At 35.8% G+C, this 14,155-nt stretch overlaps 1 protein-coding gene across 1 annotated transcript; it reads right to left on the bottom strand.

Moving 5' to 3' along the window:
• Nucleotides 1-4,132: 4,132 nt before the first annotated feature.
• On the bottom strand, nt 4,133-11,712 carry LOC143578093 (subtilisin-like protease SBT2.6). Its single transcript, XM_077061760.1, has 12 exons — nt 11,474-11,712; nt 11,228-11,292; nt 10,980-11,153; nt 10,410-10,554; nt 9,410-9,804; nt 9,232-9,327; nt 8,500-8,572; nt 8,115-8,400; nt 6,757-7,079; nt 5,917-6,184; nt 4,979-5,260; nt 4,133-4,769 (listed from the first exon to the last, which is right to left on the bottom strand). The coding sequence occupies exons 3-12, from the start codon at nt 11,141-11,143 to the stop codon at nt 4,363-4,365; spliced, it is 2,439 nt and encodes an 812-aa protein (XP_076917875.1). The 5' UTR covers nt 11,144-11,153; nt 11,228-11,292; nt 11,474-11,712; the 3' UTR covers nt 4,133-4,362.
• Between the last annotated feature and the right edge of the window lie 2,443 nt (nt 11,713-14,155).

The following is a 14,155-nucleotide window of genomic DNA, read 5'->3' on the forward strand; positions in this document are numbered from 1 at the left end:
CGGGTACTGTCCCACGCTCATCCCTAAGCCTCACTACCCTTAGCCTAAAGGGGTTAGGCTAAACGTACCTCCCTCGTGTACTTGTCATACCCCCTCCCCTAGACTTTCAATACCTTTAACAGTTTTATTTGACATATTACTACCCTATAATATTTTTTGTAAAGCTTATAATAGTAATATTTAGGGGTGAGCAAAAAACGGTTTGGAACCGTCAGAACCGAGGAACCGGAACCGAACCGGTGCCTCAGAACCACTAATGTGTATCGGTTCGGTTCTCGGTTCTAAGAATTTGCATTATACGGTTCCCGGTTCGGTTCCGGGTAAAACCGGCGGTTCTAGACTTGGAACCGAAGAACCGGAAAATTCAAAACGTTTTAAATAAATTTACCAATCCCCATTTTTTATAGAGTAACTTATTAACCGGCATCCATTCAATCATTTTTTAATTCAAATCTTCTTTCTTTACGTTCAAGAACTAGCAATCATGATCAATTTTGATTTAAGCTATCAAGGTAATTTAATATAAAATGACATGATCTTCCATTAATCTATTGTTGCTAATGATTTATTTAACTTCAACACTTAGGTTTTTTAATAAAAAGTATAACCGGTGTTAATGTTGTAATCTAAATTAGTTTTACCGTGAAAGAATATATACAATTATATAAACTTGTTTTGCAACTTGCAAAGTTTGCATAACTCATTTGATAAATAAATGATCGAACCGGTTCTAGCCAGAACCGATTAGCGAGAACCGGCTTTAGCGGTTCTGGAACCGAACCGGTTTACTATAATAGGTTCCGGTTCCGGTTCTATTTTTCACTCATTTTCGGTTCCGGTTCGGTTCCGGTTCCGGTTCGGTTCTCGCGGTTCTGAACCGTTGCATAGCCCTAGTAATATTGATTATTTTTTGCAAAGTTTTTTTTTCTCTATTTTAGTGTTTATTTTCTCTATCATATTAATAATATTTACCATCATTATAAAATATATTTAAAGAAATAACGATATAACCTCTTTACAAAAACGATAAAACGATTTTGTATATTTTTATCTTATTATATGTCTCCTGTCCGACAAAAAAATCCTTTGAATATATGTTGTTAGGTTTGGGCGTATAAGAAAAGAACTAACTTATTGATGATCAAGTCGATGTTGTGTAGACTCTTTTGTTGATTAAAAACAATGCGATTTTAGAAAAAAAAATGTAAGCTATCTCTAAAAACTATTAAAAAAACATACTTCAAAGTATTAAAACATACAAAAAAAAGTTTTATAATATGAAAAAAAGGAAAGGAAAAACTCTTAAAAGAATAAAAAAACCTTTTTAAAATAATAATAATAATAACAGATAACAACATGGTAAAGAAAAAACAAAAAGGTTTAAATCGTATTTATGCAAAACTTGAGAGATGTGGTACGTTTATTAAAAATGAAAAGGGGATGGGGGACGTTTAGCAGCACCCTTTATAAAGTCCACCTTTGATTAACAACAAATCTAATTTGTGTTTTGTTAACATTATCAAAATAAATCCATCAATTAGGGGATGATTATGTATATGGGGTTTGGATCAAATATAAATGAAATTATAGTGCTAAACGTGAGAATCAAGTAGAGTAATTTTATATACAAGTATAGTAATTATCATAGAGTAATTATGTAATTACTATATAATGTAGTTACATAATTACTCTACTTGTATATATAATTACTCTATTTGATTCTCATGTTTAGGATGTTAATTTCATTTGTACGTTAACATTCCCCTATGTATATGATTATTATTATCTCAAGTGTTTAACTTTATCTTTAATTAAGGTGATCATGTCTAATGTTTTTGATTAATAATATTTATTTTTTCTTAAATAGTACATGTTTGTGTGTGTTTGTGAACAAGTTTAATTCCTAAATGAATGAACATGAACAAGATGTTCCGTTTAGTTAGCGTTCGTGAACAAACTTAATGCTAAACGGATGAATATGAATAAGGCTTCTGGTTTGGTTTGATTCGATTCATTTACAACCCAAACCCAATTCATGCATGGTTAGTGATTTTAGACACTTAGTAGTAGTGTTGCTATTAATCTCTTTCATGTATGTATTTCACATGTATACTGTAATGAACAAATATTTATAACCATTCTTCAAAAATAAATATAATATAAACAACAACATAGATATAATTTAAATAAGTATATTATAAGAAATAATAAAATACAAATTATATCTAGTGATATAAAGAAACGTTACGTTTCCGGATAAATGAAATGAAACAAAACACTAAAATAGTTAGGCCCCCTCCACCTCTGAACCACCTTGCAGCCTCACAACGGAACCGGCGTTAACCGTCAAACTTTCTTTTTTGTCACCGCTAGTTGTTAAACTAAAACGTAAGATAACGCCACTACCTATCGTCACCTTGTTAGTAATGTTCGGTCACTCGGTACGTACAGAAACCTCTCTCAGAACTCAAAAACAGTTTCCAGTTAATGCACTCGTTTTCCGGCGAAGTCTTAAAGACGACGAAGTACCAGCCAGATAATTAAAACGCTTGTGAACCGGTTAACATCACTTTGGAACATTAAAGTTACAGATCCTTACCCTTACTCCTTGTTATTTTGTATTCAACTGATATAAACCCATTGAGTTTATATATATATTAAAACTCCTCACGTCTTTGGATTATTAATTCACTTGAATGTCCGTTGGATTCCAATTCTGATTATAACATTAGATTTAGCTTTCATGTTATGCAATAGTATTATGTTTAATTGTTTAATTATACTCATTATCGCATGTTCGAATATATGTTACGATAATATATTTGCTATGAGTTATATGAATAAGATCATCTATATTTCAATACCCTGAGTGTCGCTTCTCGTGGAGTGTCCCACGAGCATGTTGTTGCGGCATCGACAACATATGAACCAACCGTGACGGTGAGATCAGTTCACGGCGTCTCTTAAATACAAGTGTGGTACATATGGCTATTAGGAGACGTATTGATCGATCCTAGGATTAATATTAAGGAGATGGATAACGGGTATGCCAACTCGCCATCTCGTGTGATAAATATGCAGGAGTAGCTACCGGTATATTGTCACGTTTTATGCTCGCTCATGGGTACATCCGTATGAAATGATTTACTTTGTTTTATAAGGTTGCTTTGCAATGTATCATTTACAGTAAGTTCACTATAAATTACATTTCATTAAATCATTAATTGTTTGATTCGTACTGAGCATTCGGCTCATTCCGTTATTATTAAAATTTTTGCAGGTTACTTTGGGCGGGATTAAGAGAGAAGAATAAAACGTCAGGATCTAAACAAAATATCTTTTAGTCGTACTAGTTTTTAAATTAACCTTAGGTTTGTTTTGTCTATTGTATTACGTCTTTGACAAGTAAATAAATAAAAGCATGTCTTTTGTTCAGAAACCATGTTTATTGTGACACGTCAGCCCTTTCCGGGCCGGGGTGTTACATATACAATTAATTGTGTTATTTATAGGAATGACAACGGGTCGAGTATTGGTAATCATGCCCATACCCATTTGTAAAACTGTGTCCCATACCCGACCCATTTACCCATCGAGCCTTTGTCTGGAAAGTACATGTCAGGCATCAGGTATACCCGTGGGGATTTTCAAGTATATCTAGTTTTTATCATTATAATTCTTTTATACCTTATATTCGTACAACAATTATTACAAGTTAAAATATAATACAGTCGGTATATATAAGCATTACAATAAATAAATATTATGATACCCTAGTTTCATTTTTTTTACTCATGTATCATTAGAATTGTCTTTTCACCTACAAGAATCAATTCGAGTGTCTACTTTCATATCCAAATATCTACTTTCCATACTCGTGTAACTCATGATTTATATAGGATGTATTATCGTACCAGAATAATGACGTAAATATGCTACTATATTGTAATTAGATCATTTTAAATTGACGAAAGTTTTAAACCTTTATGTGATTTTTCTTTTTCTGAAATAACTAGTGTAACAAATCATTTCCTAAAGCACAAAGCTTTGACATTAAAATAAAAAAATAATAATAATAAACTCTACTACAACAAATACAAATCATTACAACATTCATTCTGTAATTCTAACAGTTACAACTCCAGATAAACATACATCAAAACAACACTACATCGAGCCGAGCCAACGTAACCTGACTCGATTTCATCCCAACATTCCCTTTACGCCTTTACCCTCGACGGTGTACGACCGAAGAAGCATAAAGTACAACCAAACCTCCATAACATTGGCACCATCAAAACTTAATACTCTTTACAACTTTTCTTTATTACCACTTTTACAAAATAATCAACCAAACACAAACTACTGGTCATAACCCATGGCTACAACCGGGACTCGAACATTGTGCCCTCGGTTACCTTTTAACAAAACCTCCCCGAAGCTGTAGATCCCGGTGACTGACCGTACGGTTAGAGTCACCGTGAACTTACCCAATGCACCTGGTTTAAGTGTCATGGCTTGCGGCCTCGTTTCAATCGCTACGGCTGGTGACATTCGGGCTGTGATCTTGTATGTTTCTTCTTCGTTCACGTTTGTGACGGTTCGGGTCACGGTTTGGGTCCGTACAAGATGGGAGACCGCAATGGATGGTGAGTTTAGATTGTACGGGTGCCCGAGGTTGTAGTTGCATGGTAGGTGTGTGTAGTTTCTTATTTCGTGTGAGTCGAGCCCGGGTGTCGTGCATAAGAACCCGATATAATCTTCATAACCTTCAAAAATTAAATAAAAACGTTTTTTTATGTAATGTTTTCTATTTGGCCCGTTTGAGATGAAACATAACCCAAATCGGTAAGTAGTTACCTCAGAAACCCTAAAGAAACCTATAACGGGCCCATGGGCTAAAGATAACTAAATACTAATAATAACTAGTAATTAATTATAATGAACAAAAAGTAAATGGGCCAAAAAAAACACATACCTGCGTCGAAAATGAGGCCCGGATCCAAAGCGGCCCGGGGGTTAACATGACCGCTTCCATAATCAAATGGTGTGGCCCGAACAAATGTCATGGTTTCAGAGCCCGAATACTGTTGGGCGAGGATCGGGCTCCCAGCTCTATCAAGCGTATTTGTGGTTGTCATCAGGGCTGATTTGATAGCGGCCGGGCTCCACCGAGGGTGCTTCTGCTTAATGAGAGCTGCGATCCCAGCTATGTGCGGTGCAGCCATGCTCGTCCCAGAGATCATAGCAAAGTGTTCTCCTGCTCAAGCAAAAAAGTAAATATTCAGTTATATTAGCTAGAGCTGGAAATTTCGGCCCATCAATTCATAAAAGCAATATTTAGTTTAAAGGAGGTATCGAGTTATATTATTTTTTTTAATTATATCAGATTATCAGCTAGAGCGGGCAAATAAGACCTGTTGCTTGTTAACGGGCCGGTTCAAATTATGTATGGCAGCAGGTGAAATTGGTAAAAGCAAGAAATTTAGTTAATAAGAAATACACAGACCTCAGTTATATTATTTTTTAGTTATATCAGCTAAAGATGGCAATGTCGACCCGTTACTTGTTAATGGGCTGATTTTGTTTTATCAGATCAAATTGGTAAAAGCAAGAAATTTAGTTAAAAAATATTTAAGTTCAGTTTTTAGTTATATCAGATTATCTAATTTAGAGCTGGCAATTTTGACCCGTTACTTATTAACGGGCCGATTCAGATTGTGTTTTATCTTTTAACATGTCAAATTTAATTAAAAAGAAAACTTAACTATATCAGCCAGAGCTGGCAATTTCGACCCATTACTCGTTAACGGGCCAATTCAGATTATATTTTATCTCTAACAGATCAAACAGCAAAATCAAGAAATTTAGTTAAAAATAAAACGGGTCAAAAATGGTCCAGAGTGTAATTTTAACCTATGAAATTAGCCTCATCTGTTCCATTGGGGGACCATGAAGCCCAAATCAAAGAACCCGGTGCTAGAATATCAGGCTTCAAAAGATCCGCATCTCGAAAGCTGTAATCTTTTATATTTGGGCCTCGGGCCGAAAACAATGCCACCATTGGTGCTGATTTGTGAAGAACGGGCTCCAGCCCGTTTCCAATTGACCCGACTGCTTTAAAACTCTTGACCCGACCCGTCCAGTCCCTTGAAGTCGAGTCATTATAATAATCAATAAGCTCCTAAAACAATACAAAAAATGTTATAGTAATTAAAAAGTTGGAAACTCAACGATACATTAATAAACTAGTATAGACGTTGGAGTGTGAATTTCTAACACGGCACGAAGCAAACACGAAAATCACAGGTTTAAGTTTAGTGTAAACGGTTTCGGGTCAGTTCTGGATCGAACCCGCAAACCCGTTTAGCTAATCGGGTGGTGTGTTTCAACCAGGTGGGTTCGCGGGTTGGCTCATTTAACCCAATTATTTTGTATATTTAGACTATTTTATATGTCATTAATTAAATTGGTTGGCATTTAATGCCAAATTTTAAAACTTAAGAAGAGAAATTGACATAGGAATTATAATTAAAAATTAATTGTATTATATGCATTTCTATTTTTTGCTGTAAAATTGAACATTTAAAGTATTAATATGCGGGGAAAAATCGGGTTAAACAAGTTATGTCCATGTCGACTTGCGAATATTCATGTCGTGTTCTGGTTCATGTGTTTGGCACGAACTTCTGGTTTGTGCCTGGTTGGACCCGCCAACATGCGAACACGGCCAGTTTAGCTCTCCTACACATGTACCTCTGACTTGCTGACATCAGTGATGAGAATTCCTGGCACGCCAACAGGTACCGGGTCAAACTTTGTGCCTGGTGATGCGTTTTCGACAGCAAGAACGAACCCGACTGCCCCAAGAGCTTTTGCAGTTTCAGCCACTTTGGCCATCGATGCGATCCCGATAACGAAATTAAACGAATACCCACAAAGAAGTATGTTCCCTTTGACCATATTTTTGTTTAAAACCTCGGGTCTTTGACAATCCGCGGTAGTTGACTTTCCCGAAGAGTCCAACAACACATCATTAGCTGCCACGAGTGTAAACTTTTGATTCATACCAGTTGCAGCTGCATTGATTAATATCAAGTTAGATTAATTTTATGAAATAGTCAAAAGCAGAATAATGTGCATGGGTCGGTTCAGGTCGATTTTTGGTTCAAACCGAAAAGTTGGTTGAGTTGGAGAACCGTTTTGTTTCGGCTTTTTACCATTTGGGCCGGAAAAAATTAGTCCCACAATAATGAATGTTGGCCTGATCTTTTTGTTAATAAATGGTTACCTAATTATTATACATTTAGACTAAAATATTTTGGTCACACAGTTTGTTAAATTTTAATAAATTACTTAACATTCAAAATAAAACATGAAAATTCATAACTTCAGTTCCGTCCTGCCTTTTCGGTTTCAGTAACATGTGAAACCGAAACTGACCCGAAAATTCGGCTTTACGAAAACATAAAACCAAACCGTTGGTTTTTGTTTGGATATGGTTTTTTCGGTTTTGTCATTTGGGCTTGAAACTTTTGGGCCAGAAAAAAAAATGGCCAAAAATAATTATTTGTGGAATAAATATAAATTACTTAACATTTGAAATAATATATGAAAAATCCATAAATCCAATCCGGTTAGGATGAGTAAAAGCAAGACCGAACCAAAAACCGAAAATTCGGTATTTTCGGTTTTTGAGTTTTTGAAAATTGTTCTTTTTCGGTACTTTTGGTTTTTACCATTTGGAATAAAAAAATTTGGGCGGGATTGCGGGAAAGAAATTGGCTCAAAATAATGAACTTGGGCCTAAACCTTTTTGTTAATTAATGATTAACTGATTATTATACATTTGGGCTAACTTGTTTGTGTTACACTATTTATTAAAAGTCTTATTAATTACTTAACATTCAATTAAAAAATAAAATCCATAAGTTCGGTTCGGTTTTTTCGGTTTTGATAATGCGAAACTGAGCCGAAAATTTGGTTTTCACGAAAATATAAAACTAAACCGTTGGTTTTTTGTCCGAGTCCAGTTTTCAGTTTTTCACTTTTCTTAGTTACCGGTCGGTTTTTTCAGTTTTAGGCACACCACTATAAAATATAACTAAACATACGCGACATGCCGATGCCAGGAAGGATCTTCCCATTCCCGAGTGTTAAATGGTTTTTATATCTCCGGTCATCAACTGCAGCAGCTACGGATGCAATCCACGGGCTGTACGACACTAATGTTTTGGAAAACGGGCCACCATTTCCGGCTGCTTGTGCAACAAAAACTCCAGCTTTTACAGCTGAGAGTAGAACAGCATCAAACGGGTTCAAAAAAGTGGTCCGTGTAGTAGCTGGTGGGCTGTTGGGCCCTACCGAGAGATTCAGAATGTCAACACCATCATGAACCGCCTGTTAACATGTTAGTTGGTGTCAGTAAGAGTAATAAGTGAAATGAACTAGATGAAAATATGTTTTGTTACTCGGGCCCGATAAGGAATGAAATGAAACCTGTTCGATGGCTGCAACTACATCGGCAACAAAGCCTCCAAAGAGCCGGTAGAGAGCCTTGTACACCGCAATCCTATTCAAATTGGCAACGAGTTAAATATTTTAGCCCAAACACGACCCGTATTATTTTTCTAAATGTGTCAAATGGGTTGGCGGGTGCACAACCAAGTTGTAAGCGTATCGATCGAGGTGATGGGTTGTAAAAAAATTGGATTAAACGGGTTAGTGGGCTTATTTGTTTAATTAAATGGGCTATGTAGGTCAACCCGAACATGACCCAATTAACCCACTTTTCTAAACGTGCCAAACAGGTACGGGTGATAAGAAAGTTGTAAACGTGTTAATTAAGTTGATGGGCTGTAAAAGATTCTGTTAAACGAGATTGTGGATTGACCTATTTTAAGTAAACGAGTTAAACAGGTCAACTTAAACCGGTCAACCCGATTACGAGTCGTTTTTTAAACGAGCTAAATACACCAACCCAAAACCTAATTATTTTCATGTTGTGTCGTAAATTACCACCCCTAGTCAAAAAGTTTGGGTCGGGTTTGATCAAAAATACTTATTGTCCAACTTTCTTTATAAACTTATAATGTGTGTAAAGAATAAAAAATAAATTAAAAAAAACTACATTACTTCCACCCACCCAACAAACCTGTTTGACACAACATAACCGAATCAACCCATTTAAAGAAAAACGGGCCAACGGGTCAAAAGAAATAGTGATCAAACCTAGCACGAGGCGCCATTCCACTTGCTCTTCCATATTCATACCCGTGCACCCGTACTGGAATCCCGTTATTTCCCGCAGCAATGGCTGCAGTATGACTGCAAAACAATAATCACCGCGTCTTTAACTAAAAGCTCGATAACAAACTATAAAAATATAGTCCAAAAAAAAAACACCAACCTTCCATGACCATCACCATCCAAAGGAGAAGCAAAATCAACCTCGGGATTAAACGCACCCGAGACCGTAGCCGCTTTTGCAAAATGTTGGGCCCCGACAATCTTCCCATTACAAAAACTCCTCTTTGTGTCGGGATCATTTTCACATTTCCCTCGGTATCTTGGAATCGGTTCATAAGGCTCGGTTATGGTGTTTTGAAAGCTTGGGTGATGCGGGAAAATACCCGAGTCTACAAACCCGATAACAATATCCTCTCCGGCCCGATCAAACCCGCCACCAGTGGGCCACACGCCAGTCGGGAGTCCTAGAAACTGTGGTGTGTGGGTTGTAAGTTTTCTCACCTTCCAATCTCTATCAACTGACTTCACACCCGGGGCTCGCCTAAGCGTTTCTGCCTACTAATATTCGAATAAACATATAAGAAAACATGTAACGAACCACGCTGCTCATGAGCTGCTCAGTGAAAGCTCGAATCGAGCTGAGATAAACGGGCTCGAGCATAAAAATAATCCTGTTTAATCGACGAGTTTGAGCCCGACCTTCACTTATCGGGCTCGAGCTGACTCGAAAGCCTATACTTAAATAACTTTATTTTAATATATTAAATATGCAATTATGTAAATAGTTATTATTATGTATAAAGTATGATAAAAAAAAATAACAAAAAAATATATATTTTTTGATATATATAAAAATTATTATTAAAATGTATATAAAAAAAACTATAAATATATGAAAATTAATTAATAATAATAAAGAGCGGAGCTCAAGCCAAAGATAAGTTTGTCTAACAAACAAACCGGAGCTCTAGTAACTTAAACAAGACGAGCTCTAGCCTATTCGGGCTCAGCTTGTTTACACCATAAATGACCAAAACTAACATATCTATAAATGGTTGATGAACATAAACCCAAAACTGAGCAGACCCGTTAAGCATAAACCCAAGCTCGTTAACTTTGTGTTCAAAAGTCAGCATAAACAGAAGTGTCTGGATTGTGACCTGTTCAGGAGACATGTGGACCGCGAACCCATTGATAAGATGCTTATAACTGTATAGTTTTGTGTAGGTTTCGTCTTCGAATAGTGATCCAAGTAGCGTATCGTGCTTTGTTTCAAGGTGTTGAGAGTATGACATAACCGATTCACTGTGTATAAAGCAAAACAGTTAGCAAAAGCGCGATGCTTGAAATGTGATAATAATCATAAAAGGAACACCACTATCCACACACCACTAACGTGTCATACAGGCCGTATGTATAGTCCTACGAGCCATATGACAAAGGAAAAATTAAAGCTGGCAACTTTTGACACGACCCGCTAACAAGACATGGAGTTAAGCAGTTTTGGGTGTGAGTTAAACAGGTTAGGGTCATAAACGGGTCGACATGAATAAAATCGTTTCTAAACGGGTCAATCCGCCTAACCCGTTTATGATACGATTATACCTGTTTAACTATATAATTATATAATTTTTTTAAATAATGAAATACATATTTATTTACTAAAAGCAAACTGATTTTATAAATAAATTATTTATAAATCAAAAACTTAATTCTTCAAGAACACTAACCTAGTAACATCAAATATCTGATCAGATTCAACAGCAGTAGCTTCAAAACCATCAATGCCACCATTATAACTTATCACTGGATCTCCTTCAACTGTCACAATATAAACCTCAGATTTCACAAAACCAAACAAAACCAAAAACATCATCATCTGCATCTTCATCATCACCACAAATCTGTTTCCAATCAAACCAAAGTTAGCATAATATCATAACATTTAATAAAAAACAAGATTCAAGAAGAATCATACCAGTTTGTAATATGGATCTATCTATCTATGTATCTGCAACACTCACTTGGAATTACATCAAAAACCTGATTTTTTATACACACAAGAACATACCCATTAATAAAAAACCAATCTTTACAAGAAAAGAATAATAATAAAAAAAAAGTGATTTTGTGAAGTTCACTTATTGAATCAAGAATCAAAGCCCAGAAGAAAGAATAATGATAATATTATTATTAAAAGGTGAGAAGTTTTAAATGCTCTCACATTGATATATGAAGGAAGAAAAGAATAAAATGAAAAGTTGAATGGAGTGGTAACTGATCTACAGTAGTAAGTAAGTGGCAAACAGAAATGTGGAATGATGAGTTAGAGTAAAAATAATGAAAAAGTTGAGTGAAAGGACAACAGTGAGTGTTTTGAGAAGTGGGGTGGTTAGTGTTTTGTTCACTTTTTCGGAAGAGTTGGAGAAGCTAGCCAACAAAAGTGGAGTCTTCCTGTGTCTCTGTTAATTCACCTTCAACTTTCAGACCAGTGGTTTTTTTTTTTTTTTTTTTATTATTATTATTGAATAAAAGTCTGATATTCAGAATAACCAAAATACTAAAATGAGACCACATATGTTTGCGATCACAGTTTGCGCTGGTAGTCCAAGCCACAGTCCCATGCTTCGGGGAAGACCCATCACCGAAGACCCAAAACGACAAAACCAAGTTAAGATCGGATTCGAACTTGAAAGATTGCAGCCTCCGACCCAAATATTTATTTCAACTTCATTATTTTATTTGTGTTTTCTTTTCTTATTATCTGATGAGAAAAAAATATGAGATCATTGTAAAAATGAAAAAAAAAACAATTTAAGTTGATAAGTAATAGTTTTATGGTTATGAGTTATCTAATCATTTGTGTGTTGTTAGAAATGTTTACTACTATACAAAACTTAATTCATATTTTCTAAGACAATAAAATGGTATACGAAAAAAGATATAAGAAGAGATCTTGACTCGTCCAGAAAAACTATCAAAAAGGAAAATAGATACGTGACAAAAAGTATGTGTGCAAAAAAAGTAAAATGTTGGTAAATTTGTAAGAGATAATTAGTAAAAATAAACTCCGTTTAGTTGATTCAATTATAGTTTTTTAGTTATGAATTATGTGATCATGTTTGTGTTATTAGAAATGTCTTCAATTTCATAGTACTTTTTGTGTCACGTAATCTGCCTTGCAAACTTAAAATGGATAAGTATAATTGATGATGAGTGCTATGATCAATGACACACTATTTGACTTGTTAGATGTTTGGTACATGTTTTGGTATTTAGAGACTAGAGGTATGTTTGTTAGAAGGTAATGGAATAGAGGGGGAATGGACGAAGGAATAGAATGGATAAGGGAATGAAATTGATCATTACCAATCAGTTGTCTCGTTTGGTTAACCTATGGAATTGAATGAATTATTACTTTACTTGGTTTAGTAAAAGAAAAAAGAAAAAAAAAACGCATGAATGAAATATAAATAACAAGAATATTTCTATAAAAAAAACTATCAAAATAAATTTGCAATGGTGCCGGTGGTGGTGGTGGCACCGACGACGATGGTAGAGCGATGGCGATGGTGATCAGTGGTTGTAACGATTGTAGTAGTGGCGATGATTATGCCGGGCACCAGTGGTGGTCAGGTGGTTGTAACAATTATAGTAGTGGTGGTGGCACCAGTGGTGGTCAGGTGGTTGTAACGATTATAGTAGTGGCGGTGACGGTGGTGGTGGCACCAGTGGCGGTTAGGTGGTCGTGACGATTTGTAGTAGTGGTGGTGAAAGTGGCGGTAGTGGCAGTGACGGTGGTAGCGGAGGCGTTGGCGGTCAGGTGGTGGCAATAGTGGTTAGGTAGTGGCGTTGGCGATTAGGTGATGGCGGTTGGTGGTCAGGTGGTGGTGGTGGTCAAGTGGTGGTTATTAGGTGGTGTTGTTGAGAGGGTAAGGTGAAAGAGGAATAAAATGAAAAAACAAATAGAAGGCGGTGAGAATGAATGAGTTTTGAGGGAATGAAATTCCATGTGTAATGGTTTATTCTATTCAATTCACCAACCAAACACTCATTTTCTCATTCCCTCAAATGACTCATTTCATCCCCTATATCATTCATGCATACCAAACACTACTCAGTTGTCTACATGATTGGTCTGATTTGGGATACGTGGTAGAGGTGAACACTTGTTTGCTCTATGATCAGTACAAGTAAGATGACTTAGTCTACATGTCGTGCATAACCGTTAAATTCATGAATTGAAATATCTTATAAAGTAACATATTTGATTATAAGTCACCAACGGGTCGTCAGGTCAACTCGGTCAAACTATGGTCAAAGTCAACAAAAGTCAAACTTTGGTCAAATATAATTAAACAATGGGATTGTTTGGATACTAGGGGTTCCAGGAATCACTACACATTACTTACGTACTTGTACACTTTAGGATACTCGTACGGGTTTTCTCGCTTAGTAGTTGACTTTGTTGTTAGAATGCTTTCAAGATGAGTTTCATGGCCTCTCTCTTTTACTTACTCCTTTTAGAGGAGAAAGCATGCACAAACCTTTTTTGATATTGTAAATTGTTATTATTGCATGTATACATAGTTTGTTTATAAAATGAAAGTCCTCACACACATTGGACCATTAACTAAGGTTAATTGGAGGGTAATACTAAGCAGTACTACTGGATTTAACAACCTCCCCCCCACCTCGCCTCGCTAAAACTCAACCGGATGTGTAGATGTCGGACGGGTGTAACATTGACCTAAACATTGCCAAGTCAGGGTAAAGACTAGTAATAAGACAATGCTTACATTATCTACTTGTTCAAATAAATTGTTTTTAAATACAAACATGTGAACTCACCAATCATTGTGTTAACAGTTTTTAGCATGTCTTTCTCAGGTCACTAATGTGCACA

The sequence above is a fragment of the Bidens hawaiensis genome, unplaced genomic scaffold (assembly GCF_021521415.1).
Source record: "Bidens hawaiensis isolate Kalapana, Puna unplaced genomic scaffold, B.hawaiensis_p1.1 tig00029014_1, whole genome shotgun sequence".
In the NCBI taxonomy this organism is placed as follows: domain Eukaryota; kingdom Viridiplantae; phylum Streptophyta; class Magnoliopsida; order Asterales; family Asteraceae; genus Bidens; species Bidens hawaiensis.

Bases quoted from the DNA above. Each gene is read 5' to 3' on its own strand.
- LOC143578093 (XM_077061760.1), bottom strand. From the start codon at position 11,143: ATGATGAAGATGCAGATGATGATGTTTTTGGTTTTGTTTGGTTTTGTG. The intron at 9,328-9,409 runs GTTGGTGTTTTT...ATTGTTTTGCAG, and splicing joins GATGGTGATGGTCATGGAAG to TCATACTGCAGCCATTGCTG. The intron at 8,573-9,231 runs GTTTGATCACTA...CAATTTGAATAG, and splicing joins GGAATGGCGCCTCGTGCTAG to GATTGCGGTGTACAAGGCTC.